At 50.8% G+C, this 26,486-nt stretch overlaps 10 protein-coding genes across 10 annotated transcripts; 4 read left to right on the plus strand and 6 right to left on the minus strand.

Annotated features, from left to right (window-relative positions):
- Positions 1 to 1,016: 1,016 nt before the first annotated feature.
- On the plus strand, positions 1,017 to 2,717 carry AFUA_8G06540 (type III PLP-dependent enzyme; the record flags this gene model as incomplete). The annotated part of the gene is made up of 4 exons (XM_742362.2): positions 1,017 to 1,230; positions 1,304 to 1,699; positions 1,753 to 2,304; positions 2,366 to 2,717. 4 exons carry the CDS (start codon positions 1,017 to 1,019, stop codon positions 2,503 to 2,505), a joined length of 1,302 nt encoding a protein of 433 aa, XP_747455.1. The 3' UTR covers positions 2,506 to 2,717.
- Positions 2,718 to 3,226: 509 nt separating this feature from the next.
- cafB (carbonic anhydrase) lies at positions 3,227 to 3,960 on the minus strand (the record flags this gene model as incomplete). Its single annotated transcript, XM_001481362.1, has 2 exons — positions 3,227 to 3,755; positions 3,803 to 3,960. The coding sequence occupies 2 exons, from the start codon at positions 3,958 to 3,960 to the stop codon at positions 3,227 to 3,229; spliced, it is 687 nt and encodes a 228-aa protein (XP_001481412.1).
- A 288-nt stretch (positions 3,961 to 4,248) lies between these two features.
- On the minus strand, positions 4,249 to 5,079 carry AFUA_8G06554 (putative carbonate dehydratase; the record flags this gene model as incomplete). The annotated part of the gene is made up of 3 exons (XM_001481363.2): positions 4,645 to 5,079; positions 4,515 to 4,600; positions 4,249 to 4,468 (listed from the first exon to the last, which is right to left on the minus strand). Exons 1-3 carry the CDS (start codon positions 4,972 to 4,974, stop codon positions 4,249 to 4,251), a joined length of 636 nt encoding a protein of 211 aa, XP_001481413.2. The 5' UTR covers positions 4,975 to 5,079.
- A 3,015-nt stretch (positions 5,080 to 8,094) lies between these two features.
- On the minus strand, positions 8,095 to 9,765 carry AFUA_8G06560 (DUF895 domain membrane protein; the record flags this gene model as incomplete). Its single annotated transcript, XM_742364.1, has 4 exons — positions 8,095 to 8,389; positions 8,456 to 9,087; positions 9,158 to 9,472; positions 9,526 to 9,765. 4 exons carry the CDS (start codon positions 9,763 to 9,765, stop codon positions 8,095 to 8,097), a joined length of 1,482 nt encoding a protein of 493 aa, XP_747457.1.
- Positions 9,766 to 12,734: 2,969 nt separating this feature from the next.
- Positions 12,735 to 14,229, plus strand: axeA (putative acetyl xylan esterase; the record flags this gene model as incomplete). Its single annotated transcript, XM_742365.2, has 3 exons — positions 12,735 to 13,213; positions 13,267 to 13,523; positions 13,579 to 14,229. Exons 1-3 carry the CDS (start codon positions 13,006 to 13,008, stop codon positions 14,227 to 14,229), a joined length of 1,116 nt encoding a protein of 371 aa, XP_747458.1. The 5' UTR covers positions 12,735 to 13,005.
- Positions 14,230 to 14,276: 47 nt separating this feature from the next.
- AFUA_8G06580 (putative amino acid permease) lies at positions 14,277 to 16,100 on the minus strand (the record flags this gene model as incomplete). Its single annotated transcript, XM_742366.1, is given in 5 exon segments — positions 14,277 to 15,088; positions 15,133 to 15,510; positions 15,559 to 15,755; positions 15,775 to 15,878; positions 15,930 to 16,100. 5 exon segments carry the CDS (start codon positions 16,098 to 16,100, stop codon positions 14,277 to 14,279), a joined length of 1,662 nt encoding a protein of 553 aa, XP_747459.1.
- Positions 16,101 to 16,986: 886 nt separating this feature from the next.
- Positions 16,987 to 18,380, plus strand: AFUA_8G06590 (uncharacterized protein; the record flags this gene model as incomplete). Its single annotated transcript, XM_742367.1, has 5 exons — positions 16,987 to 17,166; positions 17,230 to 17,334; positions 17,390 to 17,611; positions 17,667 to 17,809; positions 18,068 to 18,380. 5 exons carry the CDS (start codon positions 16,987 to 16,989, stop codon positions 18,378 to 18,380), a joined length of 963 nt encoding a protein of 320 aa, XP_747460.1.
- A 1,792-nt stretch (positions 18,381 to 20,172) lies between these two features.
- Positions 20,173 to 21,090, minus strand: AFUA_8G06600 (SDR family oxidoreductase; the record flags this gene model as incomplete). Its single annotated transcript, XM_742368.1, has 1 exon — positions 20,173 to 21,090. One exon carries the CDS (start codon positions 21,088 to 21,090, stop codon positions 20,173 to 20,175), a length of 918 nt encoding a protein of 305 aa, XP_747461.1.
- A 1,094-nt stretch (positions 21,091 to 22,184) lies between these two features.
- AFUA_8G06610 (uncharacterized protein) lies at positions 22,185 to 24,007 on the minus strand. The gene is made up of 4 exons (XM_077805340.1): positions 23,695 to 24,007; positions 22,763 to 23,641; positions 22,615 to 22,708; positions 22,185 to 22,564 (listed from the first exon to the last, which is right to left on the minus strand). The coding sequence occupies exons 1-4, from the start codon at positions 23,779 to 23,781 to the stop codon at positions 22,311 to 22,313; spliced, it is 1,314 nt and encodes a 437-aa protein (XP_077661466.1). The 5' UTR covers positions 23,782 to 24,007; the 3' UTR covers positions 22,185 to 22,310.
- Positions 24,008 to 24,096: 89 nt separating this feature from the next.
- AFUA_8G06620 (MBL fold metallo-hydrolase) lies at positions 24,097 to 25,355 on the plus strand. Its single transcript, XM_742370.2, has one exon. The coding sequence runs from the start codon at positions 24,263 to 24,265 to the stop codon at positions 25,106 to 25,108; it is 846 nt and encodes a 281-aa protein (XP_747463.1). The 5' UTR covers positions 24,097 to 24,262; the 3' UTR covers positions 25,109 to 25,355.
- Positions 25,356 to 26,486: the final 1,131 nt, after the last annotated feature.

A 26,486-nucleotide genomic window follows, 5' to 3' on the forward strand; every position in this document is an offset into this window, starting at 1 on the left:
CCAGTTTGGCGACAAGCTTGCTTCGAAGCAAACACATATATCCAGCCTGTGTGAGGTGTCACAACCCCCAAAACCAGCCATGCAGGAGACAGCTATAGGAGTTCCCCGCAAATAGTTGTCAATTCGGCGTCACTGCAACATCTGCAGCACGCATAAATGCCTCAGGGGCCACTGTACGATTCCCGCCGTTTGATTGGTCTTGACTGGAAACATTGAACCTGTTCCCAGCTGGGTGTCTCTCGACGACAGAGGAGCCTGGACAACTTCCTGATGCTAATGTGGAATTGCCAAGAGGTGATTGACAGGAATGTTCCTGCGGCTATTTGGCCAGAATTTCCCTAGTCGTCACTCATCAGCCAAGTGCGACCAGACGCTTCAATTAAAACTGCTCATCAGGGCACATGTGAGACCCCCTGAATTCGGTGCAAGATTGCTTTTTGGGTTGAGCAGCAGATGACAGCTAGGTCGCAAGATGTCCAGCCAATCTCTCCAGGGTTGTGCCAGGCAATGGAGACATGCTGCAGATCCCTGAGTGGGTTTTTGTTTGCCTCCTTTGCTGCAACAAGAGAACGCATGGGGAACCCGAGGATCCGTAACGCAGCTATTGGTAAGGTTGAAGCGCAGGTGGCTAATGTGCAAGTGACGATTCGGTGACGATCTGCAAGGATACAACGTCAATATTCATTCAGCTGTGCTTGCTTTTTGTGATTTGGATTGCAATTTTAGCCACTCCTACAGCTCGGGATCAGGGAACGATGAAGGAGAAGCCACCTTTTTGCGTGAATCGGCCAAAACACGATTGGGAGACAGTGGCTGGCTGAACCCTCGTAGGTGTGATTTCGTCCGTTCACGCTGGTTGCCCCGTAAGCCGATCAGCCTGGGTTGCAAGTGCTGAACAGTTCTGTACCTCATTTCGCTCGTACATGTCGTAATGGAAACCAGCAACATTATGGTCTGTGCATGAACGGTGGGTCAGCAATGTACTGCCATAAGAAAGGTGGCCATCGCTACCCACCATGGTACACCAGTTTTGCGCCAGACCTCATTCCGGAGGAATGGACTCGACCGAGCGGCTCATTGATTTGGCGATTCAAACTCGCCTGTTTAGTTTGAGCAATTGTGACGGTTGGGCCATTGCTGATGAGCCCTTTTTTGTTGCGGATCTGGGTCAGGTTATCCGCCAGCATCGCCGATGGAGGGTAAACCTGCCAGATGTGCTCCCTTTTTATGGTAGTGCCCCCATCCCCCCTCCATCCCAGGTTCTGGCATCCCTCGTCTTGACGCTAATTGTCGGCGGCTGCAGCGGTGAAATGCAACCCCGATCCTAATCTACTCAGACTTCTAGCAAATCTGGGCACTGGCTTTGATTGCGCGTCGATAGAGGAGCTACGCACAGTTCTCAGTCTAGGGGTCGATCCATGTCGCATCATCTTCGCCAACCCCTGCAAATCTGTCTCGTCATTGGTCTTCGCGGCTCGAACCGGTGTGACGCGAACAACCTTTGACAACCTTGATGAGCTAGATAACATCCGAACCTTTCTGCCCAATGCAGAACTGGTCCTGCGACTTTATGCCAGCGACAGTGACGCTCTGATAAACCTGGGGGAGAAGTTCGGTGCCACAGTTGAGGCCTCGTTGCCTCTGTTGCAACGAGCACGTGAGCTAGGGTTAGATGTGTGTGGGGTGAGTTTCCATGTTGGTACGTTGCTTCCAGCGCCATTATTTCCCAACGTATTCACGAGCTCCTATCAGGGACGGGGGCCTCCAATGCATCTGCCTATGTGACCGCCATCCGGGATGCCAAGATTGTCTTCGGATATGGCAAGAGCTTAGGGTTTGACATGAACCTTCTGGACATTGGTGGAGGATTCCAGGACTCTAACTTGGAGGATATTGCATGTGTTCTGAGACCTATACTCAAAGAAGAGTTTCCTGGGGTCCGCTTGCTTGCGGAGCCGGGTCGTTACTATGTTCGCAGTGCCTACACCCTTGCGTGCAAGGTTCTGTCCAGACGGCGTCACAGTGGTACAGATCATCACGACAGGCCCGACATGCTCTACCAGAACGACGGGGTATATGGGAATTTCATGAACGTACTGATTGAGAAAGAAACAGTGCGGCCATCCTTGGTCGCGTACACTTGGCCATTCCACAGCCGCGGCAATAATACTCGGCGGAAACTCGAGGAGCATCGATACACGATCTGGGGCCCCACTTGCGACAGCATGGATTGTGTTGCCAAGGATGTGCCCATGACCTCCGAGATCCGCATAGGCGATTGGCTCAAGTACAAGAATATGGGTGGTGAGTACTTCCATGCCAGACTGTCCGGTATAGAACTGAAGACTCTGACTATCCTGAGAAGCCTACACTATAGCAACGGCGACTCAGTTCAATGGGTTTTCGAACCAGTATGACGTGATCTACATTAATACAGAGTCCATGGACCATCAAGTGACGCATAGGAAAAGCGTTAGCAAATCTATACCTGGATCATTAATGTAATTTTGCCATCCCACTTTGATTTCGTCATTCTAGCTTAGGCCATCATGTCGGTGTGGGAAAAGCTTCTTTTGAGTCTTCTTCATCAGGTTGTTCCTTGCCCTAGCCCTATAATATGTTGTCATTATCTCCTACTCGTACGTGGATATAGTGGATCTGTCCCTGTGACGAGAATACTGGGTGCCGTTACTGAATAAACTGGTTGTAGGCCTCAAGCTCCAAAGGATGACACTAGTAACGAACAACGATTCTTCTCTGCTACATTCTTGACAAAACGATAATTAGGGCCCAACCAACTTGGGCCGAACGTTCTCAGAAGGCCTTCACAAAATACTCTTCAATCTCCTAGAGCAGTAGGAGCACAAGGAGAGGGGAACTCTTGTTTCAGTCCTGGATCTTGGCTTTCAAAGCATTAGATTGCTTCTGGCTCTGCAGCAAAAGAATAAGCTTCTATAGACCTTAATTCATGTTACAGTAGCAGTAGTAGACCACCAGAGCGCTTCGATACCCTACCCCTGTACTGATCGAAGCGATGTTGTACAGCTTGTTGCATAAATCGGCTACGGTAACTAAATTAGCATCTGACGTCAGCACTATAACTTGAGTCTTCAACTATATTAAGCCCGCTTGGTCTCTAGCGTTTTACAAGGCAGCTATCTGTTACTAGCATAGTCTGAACATACTGAAATAGTATGTAGTTTGTGCACGCTGCAAAGGGAGTGTGCTAAGAGCCCGGCGCCAGATTGTATATCTTCTTGATATCCCGCAGAGTCTCCTCAAAATCAATCTCCAGGTCCCTAAGCAGACCGGTCTCCACATCGAATATCCAGCCATGCACAACGGGGAACTGCCGCTCATGAAAGCTCTGCTGCACCGCCGCCGTCTTGATTACATTTCGGCAAGACTCGATAACATTCAGCTCCACGAGGCGTCTATATCTCGCAGTTGCATCTTGAATCCCATCCAGCTCCTGCTCATGCAGACGGTACACATCGCGCACATTCCGGAGCCAGGGATTGAGGAGCCCCAGGTCCGAAGGGGTCAGCGCCGCTTTGACACCGCCGCAGTGGTAGTGGCCGCAGACGACAATGTGCTTGACCTGCAGGTGGCGGACTGCGTAATTAATGACCGACATCACGTTGAGGTCTGTGTTGGGGACCAGGTTCGCAATGTTCCGGTGGACGAAGACCTCCCCGGCTTCGAGACCCATGATCTCGTTGGCGGGGACGCGACTGTCGCTGCAGCCGATGTACCTGGTCTTTTGAGCATGTGAAGATGGACGCGCGGTTGTGTTTCTTACAGATATTCGGGGGTCTGCCCCGCAGAGAGCTTTTCGAAAAAAGCGGGGTCATCTTTCATTTTCGTCGCGACCCAGGCGCGATTGTTCTCAAAGATACGCTCATGAGACTGTTTGAGATACTGTGGAACAGTGTCCACTTTTTGGTCGGAGGGCTCCATTATGGACGGGGATGAGATGAAATGATTCTCCGGATGATCTTGGAGAAATCCCGCCACGAGTATTTTCGGGTCGGGAGAGAAATGGGCTGTGTGACATTCTTTCGTGGGGCCCGATATGTCTGCCTGAGGCATGCAGCTGCTTTTCCTGGCTGAAAAGCTCGCAGCCAATGGCATTACTCGCGGGCGTCGGCAGCCGAGCTCCCTCTTCAACACTTATCTACTCTCTATGCGTTCTGGATTGCCTCCTATGTTTCAATTTTTAGAAGACGGTCAATTAGCTGATGACCGTCATGCTTCTATTAATTGATAACCTCTTTTCGTCGCTTTGTCGTAGACCATGCCCCAGATATTGAGCTGCTGCTTTTGCAAAGCCTCGGCAGCCTCGGCCGACTGCCGTAACGAGTGCACCTGCTCAAGGACATTCAACTCCACCAACGCACGGTCGCGTTCGGTTCCTGTCAGACTGTCGAGAGTGCGACGGTGAGTCGAACGTAGAGTGTCAAGTACACTGAATCCGTCAGCATAACCCCAGTGCTATCGATCAGTCGAATTACCTGCTCCAAGGTTTCTGCAAGCCAGCGTTCACTTCGCCACTTGCAATGTGACACCCGTAATGTCCACATATCACGATATTCCGGATCTGGCTGGGTTAGTCACGCCCTCGCCTAGGGTCCACGAACGCACCTTTAACGAGTCCAAAGCATAACCCAAGGTCGCCTTGCACGATAGATCATCTACCATCATGTTTCCTAAGCTTCTGTACTCGAAGATCTCATCTGCAGGCAATCCCGAGCTCTCCAGTTCGTCGCACCCGCTGTCCGAGCAGCCAATCCATAATACCTGCTGCCCCGGCTGTCGACGCCACGGTACCGAGTCTAAACTCAATGGTTGCAGTTGATATTTGTCCAGAAGCTGTATACCCATCTTGCAATATGAAGAAGCAAAGCGGTTTGAGGTTGGGTTGAATCTGGCACGAGTAAGACTGGGGAAACTGAAGACTCGGGAACGAGACATAGATGTGTGTGCTAGAAGCGCTCAATGGCACCGCATATTGCTGGTGCAGACTCGACTTAATATGTGTTTATGACCTGAAATTTCCATAATATAGGCTTCGTCAAGAAACTGAACAAGGGGCTAGGCCGATTTCCGGGTCCTACTTGCTTTCGGCCGAAGCGGCGATCTCTCGGTTTTGGATAGTCTCGCCCGAGATAAGTACACCACGTGACCCGGATGATCTTCAGAGCTCAGAATACCTTTTGACTGCAGGTGACACCACCTTTTGCAAGAGTTCGGGTGGATGTATCATGTAACTGAGGTAAAACTGTGAATATGCAGGTTACAGGTGACACCACCCTTTGAAGGACCTCGGGTAACCTAAAAAGTGGATCTCACCTTAGGAAATATTTATACAATACAATACTACTTACTTTGATGTGAACCCCTGATCACATAACATGTCTACTATAAAGGTCGACTGAGCTCCTTACAGTACGTAAACTTAATTCCTCCATACTCCGTACTCTACAGGTGTGGATCAACAAAGTCCCGACCGAACATTTTCCCTTCCGTGTGGTGAGCTGTGTGGGATGATATGGACCGAGGCTGCACCGCCGTATTTATTCGCACTCGGTCAACTGCTGATCCCACCCAGGCTGTGATGCTCGGTAATTATGCCTTAAAAATTCTGCAGATACAATAAATTCCACAAGCTCCCAACTCTGATATGACTGGTTACCTGCAGGCTGAAATGTCACGTGCCTCTGGTTTTCAATCCCCCGAGCATCGTGGCGGTTCGATGTGGCTGTGCAAACATGGAATATTGCCTTTCTTGAGCTTGGATTTTCCCAAAAGAGGAGACTCCGGATGAAGAGTTCACAGCTCACCAGTCTTTAAGGCTGTACCTTGATAACAAAGACATGACTAGGGATGCGCCTCTTTACAAAAAGTGTCAACCTCAACCATGGCACAACACGATGGACATGGTAGATGATGCTGAGAGGCAGGTTTGATTGAAGCAACAGCGCAAAGGGCTTGCATGCAGTAATCCTCAGGCCAGCGGCAAACTAACACCGCTATAAATATTCGGAAGGACCCGAGGTTGATTTTCCCTATCGTATTCAGCCGGAAGAGAAGCTGCGTAGACATTCTTCTAGGATCCGTAACCCGCATCGTTCTAGAGATGGGTAGACCCGACCATCTTTGCAGACGCTGTTGCGCCTTTTGTCGGACTACGCAGACCGGCTTGAAGACTATGATAGGGAAGAAGAAATGTTAAAGAAAGTGGACTTCACGGTTAGAAAAAGTGCCAAGCGCCAAACCGCTTTGATCTGAAGGCAACACGCAGCTATCAACCAGTTTTACTAAACCAGCGGTGCTGGAGCGCCTCGCTCGCAGTTATCCTCTTCGTTGGGTCTAAATTCGTCGTCTTGCCAAATAAGGTCTCTAAGGTCGGGCTCTACATAGCCCCAACGCTCGAAAGGCTGCCTAGGATTCTCGGGCCCAAAGATGCTGGCTAGATCTATCAAACGGTCGAAAAATGGATTTTCTTCTCCGATATGTTCGAGAAACCCATTGAGGCCATCCTCGTCCGCAAAGTGAGATATATGCCGGCGAAGGATATGACGCCACGAGTCCGCAGAGTTGAGTTCGTCGTCGTTGACACGAAAGACCATCTCAATGACCATCACATAGATCATCTAACGGGAGTTAGCAATGAATAACCACAAGATTGGTAGCAATGAGAGCCATACTACGATGCCGAAAGAAAAAACATCTGATGCTTGGTTCTGGCGTGATCGGCACCAGCTCTCCGGACTCCTCCAGAGTGCATTGCCGCAGAGTGGACCAGCCAGCCACTTCCCTCTAGGTACAATGACTGTATCCTCAAGGTCTGAGATTTGCACGTTGTTGACGACGATTTCGCCCTCAGCACTTTCCACATAATCTACCAGAATATTATTGGGCTTGATGTCTGCAGTCGGTCAGTCGCATGATCATGTGCTTTTCAGACCGTAAATACTTCCCGTTATGGAGAATATCCCTATCATGCAGATCGACGAGGCCTTGCAAAGCACATTGGAGAATATACCTCCTCGTATCTTCCGATAATTTTCTCTGACTTAAACGAAGCAGATCTCCAGACAAGTACGGGTAGATGAACATCTCCAGATCTTTGACGGTATCCACCACCCCTCGCACGTTCGGGCAAGTCGCCAGCGATTTCTGGAGATTCAGCTGATAGTCAAACTCGCCTGGGATCATGTTTTTGGGTGTGAAATGCCTTCCATCGGCACTACCACGGATTTAGCAAGAGGCGTCAGGGCTTCAAGCGGTTCCTGATCATTGTACGTCGCGCGATATACACAGCAAAAAGGATTACTTCGCTCCGCAAGGACTTCTTCAATCCTATACATTTGCCGCGAGTCACTTTTGAGCATCGTGCCTGGGGTCAGTGGCTGCTTGCTTAACGGGGACATGTGCGACGTCAAATAACGTGATGGCATTTGTTGTCCAAAGCGGGAAATTCGCGATGGCAGTATCCCGGCGAGCATCATGCTAGATGGCATCCGCAAAATGGGTGAATGTGGCCGACCCATTTTTATGAATATGAATAAACCCATTCTGTGCGGATGACCTAGGACGCGTTAGAAGAGACAAGCTTGTCTTCGCATACTGTATATCGAGGCCGATCAGTAAACATCCTTCATTGATATGAATGGGGCATGGGAGTACCCATCAGTATATGGGATAGAGGTATTCAGTCGACAAGGAAACAGGTGTTTTGGTTCGTACATCCATTATCCGCAGTCAACCCGCATGGATGTGAGGGGGCCAACCATATCCGATCCACAATCAATCTACACTTATAATTAACAATCGTAGCACAAAGGCGTCGATTTACGCATGGCCGCGCAAGGATCCGCTGATGGCCTTTGCATAATGTATATCCGAAGCTACTGTGGGTGCTTGGCGATGATAACATAAGTTCGTACAGCACATAACTCCGGGCGTGCACAATTTGATCACTGGTATTATATACGAGATCGTAGGCTATATTCCACAAATCCGTGACTACTGAAGTGAGCAGAACGGATACCCCCAAGCTTGCAATTATACAAAGTAAATATGCAATTCCTAGGCCACGGCCTTCTCGGGGTGGTTAGCGGGCAGAACATCCGCTATAGTCTCGTCGGTGCCCGCCAGATCATCCTGAACATCGATGTGATCACGGATCTTGAAGAAGATGACGGGGGCAGCCACAACGAGGGAGACAGAGAGGAGCACCCAGTTACTGATGAATTCCTTCTCGTAAGACAGCTTGCGAGCATCAAGGTTGTTCACAATAGCGGCGCCGCAGGACTGGATGCCCTTGTAAAAGCCGACGTAGTTGGCAGAGCGACGGCCAGAGTTGGAGAGAGCGCCCATGAACCTATTCATTTTTGATTAGTTGTCATCGGTCATGGACCCCGAGAAGTGTGACTCGAGCAAAACATACCAGTAGACGCTAGCTTGCCAGGCAGCATCGTAGAAGCCGTAGAAGAGGTACAGAAACATTGGGCCCACATAGCCGGGGGTCTCCCAGTCAGTTGGGACAAAATCTGGGTTGAGCTTGGGATTGACGCTTTCGCGGGTGTAGGTCTTCTCATAGGCGTATCCACCGCCCCAGATGGCAAAGGTGAGGACGAAGAGAACGACCCAGGTAATCTTCGCTCGGACGGAACGGCGAACCCTCTTGATATCGAGCAGGTATCCCCAGATGACAGCCGCAAGGATCTGAGCGAGGAAGTACAGAAGACTGTTAAGAGCCTTGGTGCGGGTACCGAAGTGAGCACCATTAACGGAGTTCTGCTGGTAGACGTAGAACCAGTTCGAGGAGAAGAACATGGGGAAAAGCAGAACCACGAATGGCTCAAATCGAAGGGTTTCCCAAAGGCCCAGCAGCTCCGATTGCCAGCTAGGATGCTTCATCAAGATGACGCGGCTGCCGTCGGGTCGGATAATGTCGCTAGCGTTGCAGAGGCAGAGAGCAAGCAGGGCACCGATGAACATCAAGATGATGAAGCCAATGTACGTACCGTCGGAGACGGTAATGTTGGCCTTGACATGGATGTTTTCACCGAGGGGAATCTAATCCAGGTTAATCTGCGTCACTGAGAGTGGGATGCCCGAAGAGGAAGATATCGAGTCGGAGACGTACCAAGCTGCCAATCACTGCACCCATATTGAAGATACCCCAGAACCACGCAAAATACCTTCCCTTTTGTTCCTCAGTCGGGTAGGAGATCATGATGGTCCCTTGAGCGGTCCACAGAAGACCGGCACAAATACCGAGCCATGTCCCAGCGAAGATATTGAAGCCGGCAACGCTGGCGTGAACGGAGACCAGCAAGCTGATGGCGTAGATGCAGTATCCAATCCCTCCAAATGCGAGCGTCCATCGGACACCGAGCTTGTTGATAAAAGTACCACCGAAGAAGCCAAAGACTGCAAAAGCACTGTACAGAGCCGTATTCTGTCCAAATTGTCAATGTCATTCTTGATACAATCGAGTCCCGTCTGGCGCACCATGTTGTCTGCCAAAGTCGCGTCCGTCTTCCCACCACCGCCCAAGCCGCCCAGGGCGTTGAACATTCCGGGACACATGAAACAGACAAATGCCACCAACAACAACTGCACGCTAGGCGAGGCATACCAGGGGATGTTGAAGCCAAAAATGCGGCGCTGTCTGTATTTCCATCCTGGTGGTAGGTCTGGAGGAGCGGCAATGCTCTCACCGTGGTCATGGGGAGTGGGTTCCTCAGACATAGTGGCGTGGGCACAGGTAGTTGTGAAGCAGAGAAGGGAAACTCTCAAAAAGAAGGCTCTCGACGACGGGACAGCATCTTAATTTATTTTTGTTCTGCGTGTTGATAAGCACAGAAAGGAATAGCTTCCCTGTATAGCCACGTGAAACCGATACTACACTCCAGCCCATCAAGGTAGTATTCTGTCGTGACTCGAGCGTCTCGATGCTGACAGTCCCCAGATTCTGTCCAATAATGCAGCCCGGATTTACGGGCTCCGAGTCGTGTGTGACTGATAGGAAGGGAGTCGGGTAGCATAGCAGCGTCAGCCTTGCTCCTCGACCCCCCTGAACCCCTGACCCCGCATGGAAGGACTAAGGACTAACTAAGCATTGTCCAGGCCTCCACTGGTTCCACCCCCGCAACCTCCGAGCTGAGGGTCACGAATCCATGGCTTCAGGCCAAGTCAAGTGACTTGGATGGGAAGTCTTAAGGATGACCACAAAAACACCGTAACATTGGTTGGCTGAGCTTGGCTTGCTGAAGGGCTGGTGGAAGCCAGCTAGGCCAGACCGCCAGAGACGCTAGGCAAGATAAAGTACTACTAGATCGGCGACTCTCGCGAAATGTAACCTTACCGAACATGTAGCAATCCGACATGTGCTGGAGATAAGAGCTCATGCGCTGTCTTGGCTCTTAGTCGAGGAACTAATCTAGACACCGTCAAGTTGATGTTGGATTATTCTGGTCGGCGTTATTATCTACAACGAGATATACAGGATACTGGAGTTTACAGGGATGTAACCATAGAAGAACCATAGAAGAACCATAGCGTTATCTGAGTAGTAATAGAGCACCATTGGCCTGACTTTATTGATCAAAGTGGGAGTGAGAAAACTACTGGAAGCCACCGTTGCAAGCACTGATAAGAAATGGTGATCCACTTGAGGGCTGTTGAAGGATGGAGGCTGGCCAGCCTGTAGATTGGACTGTATCTTTCCTAGGTACTACTCCGTATAAGCAACCAATCAGTCTGTCACTACAGAGTAAGCCACTGATCATAATCATCTGGATCTCAGAGACAATCAATGACTTGACAGGATGGCGCTGACTCAGAGTACTGTGGAGATCTCTCGACTGGACAAATAATGTCACTTACGAAGCAGTGCGATATAAATAGCTCACAACCTGGTTAAAGGGTCAAAGCGAATTACGGGATATTTTCCGCAATACCCCATTCATAACCCAGGAAACTGTCCAGTCCCGATTCTCCTCACTTGAATATAGATCTATCTAGGTATCTGCAGGATACGGACTATCATGTCAATCTCGATACACATGCAGCATCTTATCGAAGAGTCATGTAGAGGAGCAGACTGTAGTGTTTAAGCCTTGGCCTGTTACCTGAAGTTGACAGTTCGATACGACCCCCGCGCCAAGCATCAGCCCCTAGACGTGGTCGCAACACGAGTCTCCCGTCTCCATCCTTTGCCTTCTTCGACAGAGGACCTAAAAGGAAAAATAATAAAAATCAGCTAGGGGCAAGACTGCAGCCTGGTTCTTGCTATTGACTACCAGAAATCTCAATAAACCCTGGCGCGACGTGGTCTTCGATCAGTATGCCGCTGGCTTTGACGCAAACGTTCCATTCTCCGTTCGATATCCGATCAACGCTGAGGTGTGGAAGAAAAATATGTTTTATCGAGAATCCAACCAAAATCTCAGTCGAGACCTTGCGCCGCTCCGTTTGGACTTACGTCCGCGCATAGCGCCTTGACTCTGACCCGGCTTACCGAGACGAGAACATCCCCGTTAGGACACGTGTATCGTATCTAGAAAGACAAGCCCAAGAAGCTAACAAGCGACATGACGATCCGGGATCCGGATCACAAGATTCTATTGCTGTTGCTGGCGATGCTCACGATAGTCACTAGAATGCAGGGTATGTCCTATTTGTTTGCAGGGACTAGTACACCACGTTAATCCGTAATGCCGTAGTTGTCAGCAATAGGTCCAGCTCTTGAATGATACTCGGCACAAGCGTTGGGGCCAAACTGTCCAAATAGGTCCGATAAAAGTTTCGCTGTGGTATCTGTAGTCTACGCTGCCTGGCAAAGTTACTACCTCTCGAAAAAAACTCACGACGGTCGAAATCCAGGTCTTGGGACTTGCGCTGCATGCTTCTACAGTCAAAATCTTGTGTCTATAAAACCAGACAGACGGTCAATTGTGTATTAGTCAACGTTGATTGATCAAAGGCGTCGACCACCCTAGTCGTGGACGCCGTATGAACGTAGAGCTGCATGTTGAGGGAGAATGGGTGGACCACCTGCTGTAAGTAAGCCAGACCAATCTAGATTCACAGTCCTAAGAAGATTAACTTTCTATCTGGGCTATGGCGATCGCCCCGTGACAAGAAAGCTTGACGGCTGTGGCATATTCGGGTTATGCAATAACATATCGTAACAGGCCGCTTGGCTAATTCGGAAGATTACAACTGGAGACTGCGCGACGATGATGCAGTTGTGAGTAACCCTGGACAAACTAGAAGGGAATGGGTGAACGTCAGCCTTAACGGAGCGAACATTTCTGCATCTGGCATGAGACTAAAGCATAGAACAACCTCCATGCAATTCCTGAGGTCCAATCCTGGCCCCCCCCTGCAAACCACAGGGTATTCCATGTAAAGTCGCGATAGAGTCATGCCCAACGAGGTGAAATGAGTATGCCGAGTACCGGCACTAAGTGGGATATGCATCAGCAAGGGCAGTTCTTCACGAGCTCTACGGCGTGTTTTCCTTGGCGTCTTGACTTGCCCAATCGGATGGATCTGCAAGGTATACAGTGCATTACCCAGGAGGTAGGCATCTCCCCACTGGCGTGCTCCTTCTCGCACATTAACCTTATTGCACTGACGAGTCAGGAACTCCGGCCCGAAGACCGAATTCCGCTGCAGAACCCACGCAGGCTGTTTGGATAAATAAGCTTCTTCACGGCCAATCTGCAGAACGATTGCTGCGTGGAATGCGGGGAAAGGGGCTATCCCCGTGCTAAGCAATACCAGTGTTTGAGGAGGTTTCACCTGTCAGGCCTCCTTTTGCCCGATTGCTCGAGGACAGAATTTAGCCAGAATTGCTTGCCCTGCTAATTTGAAAACCCGGGTAATCAGGTCGGCGAGGATAAAACCCAGCCCATCGGCCTGAATGTACTGTGTTTCTTTCCCACTACTCGAACGGAATTACCTGCTCCTCTGAACGACGCCATGCGAGCTCTCTCTGTTTTCGTTGCACTCTTCTCTTTCCTGGCACTATCATCCGCCTCTCCAGGGCAAGATGTGGCCAAGCGAGTCACCAGCGGATCGCTTCAGCAAGTGACCAACTTCGGATCTAACCCCTCGGGCACGCTCATGTACATATATGTCCCTAACAACCTAGCCACTAAGCCTGGAATTGTCGTTGCTATTCATTACTGTAGGTGCAGCACGAGTCATGCAACCAGGTGCGAAAGTCGCTGACACTCTCAGGCACCGGAACCGCACAAGCATACTACACAGGATCCCCCTATGCACAGCTGGCCGAGAAGTATGGCTTCATCGTCATCTACCCCCAGAGTCCCTATAGCGGTACCTGCTGGGACGTCAGCTCCCAATCCGCCCTGACCCACAATGGCGGCGGCGACAGCAATTCCATCGCCAACATGGTTACCTGGACCATCAGCCAATACAACGCCGACACCAGCAAGGTGTTCGTCACAGGGTCCAGCTCCGGAGCTATGATGACGGTGAGCATCACGCGAGAATCAAAGCAGACCACATACATACTAACCCGAACGACAGAACGTCATGGCCGCCACATACCCCGAACTTTTCGCCGCCGCGACAGTCTACTCCGGCGTCCCCGCCGGCTGTTTCTACTCCTCCTCCAACCAAGTCAACGGCTGGAACAGCAGCTGCGCCCAGGGCAACGTCATCAGCACCCCAGAGGTCTGGGGCGGTATCGCCAAAGCAATGTACCCGGGGTATACCGGGCCACGGCCCCGCATGCAGATCTACCACGGCAGCGTGGATACCACTCTCTACCCGCAGAATTACTACGAAACCTGCAAGCAGTGGGCGGGTGTCTTCGGGTACAACTATAACTCGCCGCAGTCGACCCAGAGCAACACCCCGCAGGCGAACTACCAGACTACCATCTGGGGCCCGAATCTGCAGGGCATCTTTGCAACGGGCGTCGGACATACGGTTCCTATTCATGGGGAGCAGGACATGGAGTGGTTTGGGTTTACCGGGGGTTCGTCGTCGACGACGACTACTGCTACAACGCCTCCGACGACGAGCACGACGACATCGTCGGGGGGGTCGTCGACCAGCACTGGTGTTGCAGAGCACTGGGGTCAATGTGGCGGTAATGGGTGGACGGGGCCGACGGCGTGTGCGAGCGGGTATACCTGCACCGTGATAAATGAGTGGTATTCCCAGTGTTTGTAGTCATTTACTACATATTAAGCCTGATAGCCTGTGCCATCTTGAACGAGTCAGCTCGAGGAAACATACATCTCGCGAGCACCCTGCGTTAACAACTCCTTCAACGGCCCTGTAAACCTCCTTCTCCCTCTGACCGCCCAATCACAAATCAACAGGACGCTCACTCCGAGAAACACCGGCCCGCTGTAATTCATATTGGTTGCCGTCACAGGAATCTCGGTCGGAAATGACACGAAAGTACAAATAAAGACGCCAAAGACGATAGCATAGATGTTGATCGCCAGACCCCATCGGCCAAGCGCAAATGGGCCGAACGCAATCGGCTCCTTCCGGATACGCTTCCGGGCCATCATGACGACGGGGATGATGTATGAGATGAAAAGCGAGCTGGTGGTGAGGGCCAGGATAGCGCTGAGGGCGGTGGTGGAGGCGATGTTGACGAGGGAGAGCAGGACGACAGTGAAGCAGACGAGGCAGATGGCGCGGAGGGGGGTGTGGTATTTGCCATCCACGTGAGCAAAGAACTTGGAATAGGGCAGGCCTCCGTCTCGGGCAAAAGCCCATGTGAGGCGGGAGACGGACGCAACGACGGCGATGTTGGAGACGGAGCCGATCAGGGTGATGACCGATTGCATTGCTGTTGTTGCGTGGACGGAGCCGGTGGCCTGGTAGAACATGGCGATGATGGGGAAGCCGGTGGGAGAGTGTAAGATGGAGTGAATGTCTCCGATGCAGAACAGCATGACCAGAATGAACCCGAATGCCAGAGTGCCGTTGATAAGAATGGTTTGGATGAGGATGCGAGGGACCACGGTGGTCGGGTTGTGGACTTCTTCGCTCATGTGGATGGCCCCGTCGAATCCTGCCTGCGTCAGTGGAAGTTCATATGAGTCATGAATGTCTTACCGGTAAAGCAATAGGTGACCGTCAACATTCCCAGACACCAGGACACTCCATCGCTACTCCATCCGCCCTGGTTCAGCAGCTCCGTAAAAACAAATTCAGGCGTACTGCGTGGCGACAATAGCACCAGAGGAACGATCAGAACGATGAAGAATACGACGTGCATAAGGCCGCCCAACAGCTGAAGGAAGGGCAAGATTCGAACGGCAAAGACATTGATGCTCAACGAGAAGAGCATCACCGCCCACATGAGCAAGGTTCCATGCCATCGTTGCGGTTCATACTCTGGGCGATTCAGGATGATCAGGCCTTGGATTTGCGTGGCCACGAGGAAGCTGATACTGGTGACGGCGGCCTGCCATCCAAATACTGTGATCCAGCCTGCATCATAAGTCAGTGATGATCAGACTGCTTTTCCGTAGCTCGTACCTTGCATCCAAGTGCTGAACGCCCGGATCCGTGGCGGCGCCAGCAGCGCGGTCCAGTGGTACTGTGCTCCCGCAAGTGGGCAGATGGAGGCCATTTCGCCCAGCGACAAGGCCAGCGCCATCGTCCCTGTTATTGATAGCACCATCCCCCAAACCAAAGCCGCAGGACCTCCATTCATCAAACCGGGAGCAAATCCGCTAGGCAAAGACAAATTACCGGCAGCTCAGGCATTGGTGACTGCCAACGTACCTGGCGATGGACTCCCATGATGCTAACAATGTGACGGACAGGGCCAGGATGGAGAGCGAGCCGAATTTCCTCTAGAACTATATCAGCAACGATCACTTCCAGCGTGGGATGCTTCAACGTACCTCCATCCGTTGCTTTCCATTGGTATTGTTCGACGAGGTGTATCCCCCGCCACTGACGCTGTTGGGGAAGGCCTTCCTGTCGCCCGTTTCAGGTTGGTTTCCCAGCTCCAGTGCATATTCAGGGGCGACTTTTGTCCTAAAGGACGACAGCTCGATTGTATCTTCAGGCATGATGACTGGACTTTCATCGGACATTCGAGGTAATCAACGCGAAGCAGGAGCAATGCATATGTACATTGCAGATAAGGATGAGAGGATACCCAGGGGAAACGCACTCCACGTGAATCTGGCCAGCAAAACACACCAAAGTAATTTCAAGCGATGTCTACTGTTATCTCGTTGGTTCAGGGGGAGAACGCCATTAACTAGTTTCTGAAGGCTCCTTGAGTCCCTCCAAAGACACCCATGTCTGTCTAGCTTTGGTACTGAGATTCTAGAGCTCTGGAATGTCCAGTGTGATATGCAGTTGGTCTATCTAACGAATAAGAGGCAAATGTGGCTCTGTCAAGCCCTATAATTTTAATTGACTTTTTCGTAAGCCTCTCAAACATGCTTAGCCCACATTTGCAGGGCTACAAGGGGACGTGAGCAGTGAGCACGCTTACAGATACCGCTTGAAATAGCGTATCCAGACCGTCGGATTGGCTCGTGTCCAATGCAAGCCATGTGCACAGTCACGATGTAACGTCGACTGCATAGTGCCATTGCCTGGTTTGTGGCTACGGCCGAGGTCCGACGGACTCCAGACCAATCCCAGACAGCAAAATGTGCCACTAAATGTGGATCAAAGCGTCAAGGATAAGCATTGGCGAAGAATCCGTCAAACGTATAGAAAGGGGCTAGTTTGGAGCCAAGTCCGACATACGCTACATATCTGATTGGGCCGTGCTTTCTGGGCTCTCCCTATTGTTATCGAGCCTCCCCTGACCAGTCAGACAATATGCGACGGACTCCTAACTGTTTCTCTGGTGCTGTCTGTGCGCCTGTGGTGTTCGTCCGGTTTCGCATATATTTCTCCCGCTGATGATCGGCTTGCATATGTGCTTCATAAACCGACATGGCAGGCACATTACCACCATTGTTCCCCATCTCCGATGAGGACCACAGCGGGTATGTCGCTGTCACTGTCTATACTTTGCTAAGTTTGACTGTGACCACTGTTTTTGTGCGACTTTTCACAAGATGGTATATCGCAAGGGATGTCTACTCGGATGATGTCTTGCTCACAGGCGCCACGGTATCATCGTCCACGTGCCATGGCCTATTTCTGAAGGGTCTAACTTTTGATCTCGTATAACAGGGACTAGGAATACTACAGAGCGCGTTTGTTCAGATATCCATTGATCATGGTCTCGGCAAGAAGATACGCATGGTTTCTACCAGCGACTTGACATCGTTCGATAAGGTGGCGATCCATCCAATCGCAGAGTTGTTCGTGAAGCCGACTGATAGCTCCCCAGTACATGTACGGAGCGCAGATTCTCCTGCTTGCAACTGTCGCCTGCAGTAAATGCTCCGTGGCGCTACTTTTTCGCAGTTTGACAGCCCAGGGCAACGCCCTACGGCTTAGCCAGGGCTTGATGGTGGTCATTGGATTATGGACATCTTCCTCGATCCTGGCTCTGGCATTCCAATGCGCTCTGCCTCATCCGTGGGACATGACAGGCCGATGCGTTAATCGAGTGAGTAGGAACCATGCAGCGTGACCGCTCGACTGGATATTGAGAACCAACTCAGGAAGCGCTCGCAAATTACATCTGGAGTATGAATATACTCTCCGACGCAGCACTGGTTTTCCTCCCGTGTGTCGTTCTCCACAAAGTCCAGATCAGGGGGTTGAAACGGCTACGGATCATGGCCATGCTTGCCACTCGGTTGGTGTACGCAACACAGTCTCTAACTCGGCTCAGTTGCGGACGCTGAGAGTATCCAGTGTATGTGTGGCAACCGGGATCCAAATGCACTACGTGAATATTGCGAATAGTTCGCCTGACCGGACATGTGAGTATATCCATCCGCTGTATCCTTATCCCTGACACATATTGATCATGGATAGGGGCGAACATCAACGCAACTATATGGGCCCAGTAAGTAACAAAACTCCACACCGTGGCGAGACCGCAACCTAACCGGAGCAGAGTAATGATGAACCTCAGCATCATCACCACAGCCATCCCATCTCTTGGCCGCCTCATGATCGAACTCCAACCAAGTCACAACGCATTCGCCATCACGGAGCGTCATGGCTTCTCAGGTGACAAATATGCCATTTCGTCGCTTTCCGGCCACTTTGTACGTGACCATACTATCAATGAGGGACTGGGAACTCATTCATCAGTCCATGGGCAACGTCAAGCGCAGAACGGTGATACCGAAAGCACCGAAGGTCTAGTTGGTGATGCAGCGGGGGCAAATAGGATTACAAAAACAGTGTATTTTGAGGTCAATTGAGACATAGGTTTATGTACCCTAATATCATAATGATGAGTGTGCTTCTATCAGAGACGCTTATTAGCACCTGCAGCGGCAGTGGCCAGCCAGCCTTTCTGCTGGTACACGGGCTTTCTCTTATGCGACCATCGATTCCAGTAGAAGACATATTTTCCGGAGTGTTCTAGGCTTTCGAACGTCCCTTACGGCTAGTTAGTGAACAAATGTGGAATACCAAGCATACATTAGCCGTGGATCCATCTTCTGGGCTAATATAAACTTCGCAGATCGCACCGAATACAGGTTAATGGGCCCGTTATGCCATATAGCTCATTTCAATGCAGGTCTGATCTGCAAAATCCTCTAATCTATTCGACCTAACAGCAGGCTACACCCAAATTAGGCAAAAGTGGAGTTTTCTTCCTCAAAGTCATGTTTCAAAATACATTGCTTGTTATCTACTACAGAGCAGATGCTTGATGACTATCCCGCAGACCATTGTTGCAGTTGTGGAAGCCTGTTATATAATCTGCTGCTCCTTTAGAATAAAGTCATACCATATTCGGTTTTCATCCAGCCGAAAATGCTCGCTTACATCACGATTTGCTTCCTAACCTGCAACATGCTTTTGCTCTCCACGTACCTACTGTTCTTTAGCATGCCCGTCTATACGAAGTGTGATAATGACGGCAGGGCTCTCTGTACTGGACAGTTCAACTATCCTAAACGTATGTGTTGCTGGGATAATTGTCGAGCTGCAGGCTGCTTTGAGCCCTGTAAGTTCTCTATAAGGTTGTCCCTTGCTTGCATGGCACTACTGCTAACGTTCGGTATATAGCGGAGGGTAATGACCTTGACTATAACGACTTCGCGGTAGCTTTCGCAAAACCTCAGAAACCCTATCAGTCGTCAGCGTGTTTATGAGTCTATTCAGTCCGCTCAAGTCCGACAAGCTCGATCACTATGTTCCAGAGGACACAGAGATCAACAGTCTAGAATCACAAATCGTGCGGAAACGACAAGCAAAGACAACAATGGCCTCTGGTCGAAAGACTCCACTGCAACCTAGTCTGAAAGTGGTGCAACGCACCCTTTGAATAAATAAAGCATCCTTTCATATGTTGACTCTGTACTCCCCAGGCTGGTGTTGCAATCTCATGCCTACCCAGGTAAAGAGACAACCTGTTAAAGCACTCTTGACAGCAAGCGTCGTAAGTTCTACTACGGTGACCTTTCAATGTCATGTCACCATGGCTGACAATTTTTATATAGTGACTGAATCTCCCTCAATTGATGAAGAGTCTCAGGATTATGTCAGTACAAATGAGAGCATGATAGGTGCTACGGAGATCAGCAGGTAAGTCCTGCTTTCGTATAGTTAGAACCCTGCTTGTATTAGTTACTCTTTTGACGCCACAATTCAATCGGTTGCACTCATGCATAAACCTGGGGGTACTTCCTCTCTTTGATGACGACGACTAAAGTGGAGAAAGGGGGTCAGGATAGAGGCAAATGTATTGGATCTTGATGATATAAAGTTGGGTTTTCATAGATCTGCATTTGTCCGTATGCGCTATCAAGTAAAGAAAGTCGACTCGAAGAGCTTGAAGCCCTTAGCTGGGGATTTCGGGTATGATTTCTAAAAATACCCATTTTGAGGTCCACAAGACATATAGAGGGATGTGCTGTATTATTTCAAGAATGAGAGTAGGCCGGCAAGGTCTCTACAGGGGACAGTTTCCTTTTTTCGACTGTAGATTAACTGATAGTCAACATCGAAATGTATTGAGCTACAAACATTTGGCCCACCAAATTACACTGCTTGAGACTTTATAAAGTCAACAATAGCCGGGATATCTTCCATCAACGTTGCCCCCTCGGGAGTCCAACCCAACCGCTCTCTCGTCTTCGCGCTCGAGGCAACGTTATCAGCCGCGACACCAAACCAGAACCAACCGAAATGCTCTTCTGCCTTCTCCGGCGGAATGCTAACAACAGGAATCTCCAGCTTTTTCCCAACTGCAATCGCAATCTCCTTGGTCGGCACACTCTCCTCACCCACCGCATGGAAAACCGACCCAGGTGTGGCCTTCTCCGCCGCCAGTCGGAACAGCCTCGCCGCGTCGTCCCGGTGGCCGGCACACCAGCGGTTCTGCCCATCGCCAAGATATGCTGCGACGCCCTTCTGCAGCGCAACGCTCACAAACGAGCCCGTGAATCCTGAGAACCCACGGCCGTGCGTTGTAGGTGGAAGTCGCACAACACTAGCTCGCACACCCTGCTTCGCAAAGTCAAGACACACTTTTTCCGAGGCGCCGCGGGCCGCAGCCATCGGGTGGGTCATGTCCGGCGCATCGTCCTCGTCGCCTAGCTTGCCGCGTGGGAGCAGCATCGTGCCGGAGGTGATGACCAGGGCGCGGTCTCCGCCTGCAGCGGCAAGGGAGGACCCCATGGCGCTAATGGCGGCGCGGTCTGTGGCGCAGGAGCCGGCGTAGTCGGTGAAGTCGTGGTTGAAGGCGAGGTGGATGACGGCGTCGCATTCGGAGGCGGCTTTCTTGAGGATATCCAGCTGTTCAATGGTACCGCGTAGGGCCTCGGCGCCTTGGTTTTCAAGCTGTTCGACTCCACTCTCACTGCGAGTCAGGCCGAGGACTTTATGTCCCGCAGAGAGGAGTTCTTTGACGACGGCTGAGCCGACGAAGCCGGTGGACCCAGTGACAAAGACGCGCATGATGAAGTGAAATAGACTAGGAATTTGAATGTGACAGGAAGGTTTCTATTGTGAGGGGATCTCGGCGAGTCGTAGAAGGTGTACTTGCGTCGGCCCTGGGATTCTCCTGGCGATTTATATGTCTATCGCTTGTCCACAGTCTCTAGTAGTTATGGATATCACTGTATTCACCTGTGACTGCATATAAGCTGACCCGCTCTGATTGGTCCATGGTGCTCTGACTGGGCAGAAATGTATCCTAAGGTAGCCAATCATCAGAGCCCACTTCCGAGCAGAGGCAAGACGTCCAGATTAGCTTAAAATAGACAGGCGGAGATACCGGACGAGAAGGGTCGGAGATAGTGTAGCCCTAAAAACCGTGCGACGGCCGTTGACGACACGTTATGAATTTGCGTCTCGTAGCTGAAGAAGAATGACTCTAAGCGCAACGCTGCCGTAAAGGCAACGAAAACTGAATGTCCGCCGAGTCGCACGATCATTGCAGATAAAGAGACTAACCCTTATTGTTTGGCTACACAATGACTCTAATCTATACTACTGAATAGACAGTAGGGTAGTTCTGTACTCAAGGACATGCCGCCGGTTTGCATATACAGCAAAGCCCAATGGAAGGCACTCCTCATGACTAAATTACCGCAGATTATGTCTAGGGATCTTTGCGTAGCTCATCACTGCTCTTTGCCTGCTGTCCTTCAACCACGTACCTACTGACACTGCAGAAGAAAGAAGGCAACATATGATGCAGGACATCGCCTTCTCCAAATTTTCAAGACTGGGTTCATGATGTCTTCAGTAGTGTGTATTGGCCGTTGTGACACTCTAGTTTTCAGACGTTACCAGGAACGCGCAATACCAGGACTCTTTATTGGACGACACAGAAAAGAAGGCAGCGGGATTGTCTGCGACTGTTTGACAAAGAAACGATTTCACATGGCTCATTTTGATTTCCCGGAGATTCAGTCATTTGGTAAAAAGCTTGTGTGGTCGGCAAGGATGGTACGTTAGGTCTAGATGTCCTCTTTTCAAGCAACTCTGTACTCTATCCTTGAGAGTTGTTTTGAGATTAGATAGCAACAGACGTAGGATACAATCATGTACTTGCTATTCCAAATTCTATTCTTGTATGTTTCACTAGCGATATCCGTTGCTTCTCGCCGGCCCCTACCACAAACGCCGTTCATTACCGTCCTGTGCTATGATACAAATATATGTTTTCACCCTTAAACCTTCTTAATAGCAATTAGGCATCTATGCTTCCGGGCTCGAGTAGGTGAGGAGGCTTGTCCTGTCATACCCGTCCCTGTTGACGAAGACAGGGCACAACCCTCCAGATCGTCAGATTGGGCGATCCTCCAGCTGCGAAGAAGGACTAAACATAAAGAAGCTCCGATATACATAAATCCAGTGAAAAGTTGCGTTCGGAGGAACTCATGAGGTCCGGAAGACCGAAGTCCAAGGCCGATTGTTTCCCCGACTGCTCCGTTAGCAGATAGCAGACACACTCCAGAATGTGGGGAGACCTACACGTTGCCGGGATAGCGCAAATAAACCACATGATCGTCAGACACGACTGCAGATCTGCGAGACCAACCACCTCTGCTGCGAGAGGACCGACAACCTAAAATGGTTCGTTGTTGGAACCCGAAACTCAGGCGGAATGAACTCTGCTTACCGTCCAGAAAGTCCCAAAGAAAGCACCCGCGAATAGGGCGAAGCATATAAGAGCAGAATAGGTGCGGGCAAAGGTCCAAAGTAAGAGGCAGAGCAACCCACTGACAAAGGTAGCAAATGCAGCGACGTTGATGCGTCCGACAGCGTCAGAGAGGAGTCCTACCGCAGGCCTGCCGAACATCTGCCCAATGTTCATAACGGCGGTGACGACAGCACCTTGCGTGGAGGTAAGACCCACACTTCGCCCATATGTTGCCAGGGAGAACCAGATCACCATAAATCCCATAACACTGAGGAAGCTCCAGCCGATATACAGCCACATCTCGTATCGGGCGCACAGGCTGAAGTTGATCTTCAATGTCCGCGAGCTGGAGTGGTCCTGAGCACTTCGGTCACGGATAACCAGTAGGCAGAATGAGTTGACGACCAGCTGGCAAATAGCGAGAATGCGATAGGACCACCCGATGCTGAACCGCGCCAGCATGGCATGCGTGGCCAGGGAGTATATCAGCCCCCCAGTTCCACTGCCACCAGTCGCAATACCAGCCGCTAGACTGCGTTTTCGGCTAAACCATTGGGGGATCAGATATGTGGTCGAGAGATACTGTAGCCCCAGACCCCAGCCGAAGCAGACGCCTTGGCTCAGATAGAGTTGCCAAATCTTGTTGCTCCAAGACGCTCCCAGGAAGGCTGCGGTTTCTAGCAGGATGCCAATAGCCATTGTGGCCCTGAGGCCAAACCGGCGATGAAGGATGGTGACCAGGGGTGAGATGATCAGTGCCTGGGATGCAGAAAGACCTCCAATGAAGGCATAGTCGAGGGTTCTGCTGCCGGAAAATGTGGAGTGCGAGATGAAATAGGCGAGGAAGACTCCATAACTCTGCCACTATTAGTCCTCCCACCATGGGGGGCCGTATGCAGGGAGCGACTGACAGAAAGTATCCCCCAGTGGTGAGCATTATTCCAGAAGACAGCTGCGACAACGATCCAGGCGTACTTTCCATCCACTTGCGAGGCCATTTGCACGGTGGTGTTGCAGGGGATTCGGCTCACATAAGGCTTAGTTAAAAATGAACAGAAGGCGATGTCTATGAAGGTAAAAGCGCCCTTTTCTACCCTAAAGCTCTCCCCATGATGACAAAGCGCCTTTGTTCTCCACAAACAATGGCTGCTCTTTATGAGATTTAGAATAGTTAGACTGATTCTTGATGCCTGACAAATTCAGATCCAACGGATGGCATCTTCCAGAAACCAGGAACAACATACTGCAAATGGATGAGTGAGCCGGTCAAGTAATAGGAGGATATTACTACTCAACCAGCTCCCACCGGGTGGGATGATTCGAACTACGTATCATGACAAATCTGGAGTTCCGTGTGGTGATTCCAGCCGGACCGACAACAGCATGGCAAGGAACGTACAAAAGGCTACATGAATATCTCTTTCCTCAATCACTCCTCAACCTTTCTGCGTCTCGGGCTCTCTTCAAAAATTAGCTGTCATGGCTCCCTTCCAAGGTTCTGTCTCCGTGACTTACATCACCACCGCCACGGCGATCATCAACATTGATGGGGTGCGGTTCCTCACAGACCCCGTTTTCTGTCCTGCTGGCTCGGAATATGTCTACGATGGTTGGGCCAAGGCCAACTGGAAGGAATGGGGCTTCCAAAACCGTCCACCGACCTCTGTCCTGCGCAGCTTCGATGGTCCTGCCCTCCAGCTGCACGACATCCCCCCGATCGATGCCATCCTTCTCAGCCACGAAGACCATGTTGACAATCTCGACCCCTTTGGTCGCCAGCTCCTCGATGGTCGCCGTGTCTACACCACCCCCGATGGTGCGCACAATCTCCAGCCACGCCCTGGTGTCGTCGGCCTCAAGCCCTGGCAGACTGTCTCAGCCCAGATCGGTGGCAAGGACTTCCGGATTACTGGTACGCCCTGCAAGCACTTCCCCGGCGGCGAGGTCACAGGCTTCATTGTGGAATGTGAGTCCTTCGGCGTCGATGAGACCGGCCTTCCCAACGTCGTCTATTTCTCCGGCGACACGGTGTGGATCGATGAGCTGGTGGAAATCAAGAACAAGTGGCATGTATCTGTGGCGGTTTTGAATCTGGGCAATGCCCTCTTCGAGTATCCCAGGGGTATGCTGCAGATTACCTTTGACGGCAAGCAGGCGGCACACTTTATGCGAGCGACAGGTGCTGATATCATGGTGCCGATCCATTTCGAATCCTGGGAGCACTTTACCGAGCATCGGGAGGATTTGCAGAAAGTTTTCGATAAGGAGGGCATTGCAGAAAATGTTTGCTGGCTGGTGCCTGGTGTGGAGAAGAGAGTTATTTGATGGAACGATATCATCTTGTCATGTGCAGGTGTAGAAAAGTAGGACATGGACAGAAAGTGAGCAGTTAGAAATAGACAATGTCTTTGGTTGAGTCCAACACGAAAGTTTAGAATGTTTTGAGATTAATCGCATCAGATCAAACCCTGCCCCAGAACTACAACTGCCATTGGCAAGAATCTCCATGCCCCTTTGTCAGAGCATCACATCCACCACATTTCACAGCTACTGTCCAGTAACCTCCCACTAGCTGAGATCCAGTTCCGCTCGTCACGGCTATCCAATCCAGCGCCTCTATCCCTCTCCAGCTGAAGTAACCGAGACAATTCACGATCCGATTCCGCGTCCCAGAGCCGTCGACTGGCTGGCAGGGGAAATCGCAAATCAGACAGACGCAACAATCGATTGTCACCTCTTGTGTTAGATTCCTGGCAATTCCCATTGCTACAGAGTCTAGAAACTTTGTACAATGCCAGTCCCAACCGTTTGATTTCTTCCACTCCGACCCAGATACAGGTAACGGAGCTTATGTCATGGTACCGATCCAGCATACGAGGATAATAGAATATATCATTCCGGAGACAAGTTCCAACAAGAGCGGATAGAAGTTGAAAATCCGAAGGGGAAAGAACGGCACTGAAATCCATGCGGCGAGGTGTGGTGTCTTGCACGATTAGCGAGAAGATTATGTATATCAGGATAGCCTGATACGTTGCGACGGGACATCGCGAGACTGGACTGTTCTCTTCCTCCACCCTTTCTCGTGATATATTCTCCCATTTTTCCTTCTACTGTCAGCTAGGTTAGATAATATGATCAAGGTCGGTAACGCACCCTTTGTTCGTGGATTGACAGGCCTAGCTTGGAGTGCAGATCCACGGCGGCATTCCGCGCAGATGTCTTGCCGCTAACCCATAGACCGATCATCAAGACCGTCTGAAGCAGCAGCGGGGGCTCGTTTGGAATGCTAAATGTGGCTCGATGAAGAATGGGCCAGTGTGGATGGAACCGAGCAAAGTAGAGGTGGACGTATTGCTTGACTTGGGCCGTTTCGTCCGCTTCCAAACTGGGGCACAGCCTTACTAACTGATAGTTGGTCTCTGCAGATGTGGGACTATCAAAGATACACCGGTGACCCTTGGAGCGACATTGAATGCAGGGGGACCCTCCCCGGCACCGTACCTTGCCGAGACGGCAGCGTCTACATGCCTGGGACACCCGACCATGGTGTGGTTTAGGAAGGCCATCATGTTCGTTGTGGATATGGCGTCGAAGCGAGTCGCTATGTTCAAACAGCCAAGGAGTTAGGAATCATGCTGGCCTTCAGATCAGACACATCTCACCTTCGGGAAAACGTACGGCCGCAGAGCACGCAAGAGCA

Source organism: Aspergillus fumigatus, chromosome 8 (assembly GCF_000002655.1).
Source record: "Aspergillus fumigatus Af293 chromosome 8, whole genome shotgun sequence".
Lineage (NCBI taxonomy): Eukaryota > Fungi > Ascomycota > Eurotiomycetes > Eurotiales > Aspergillaceae > Aspergillus > Aspergillus fumigatus.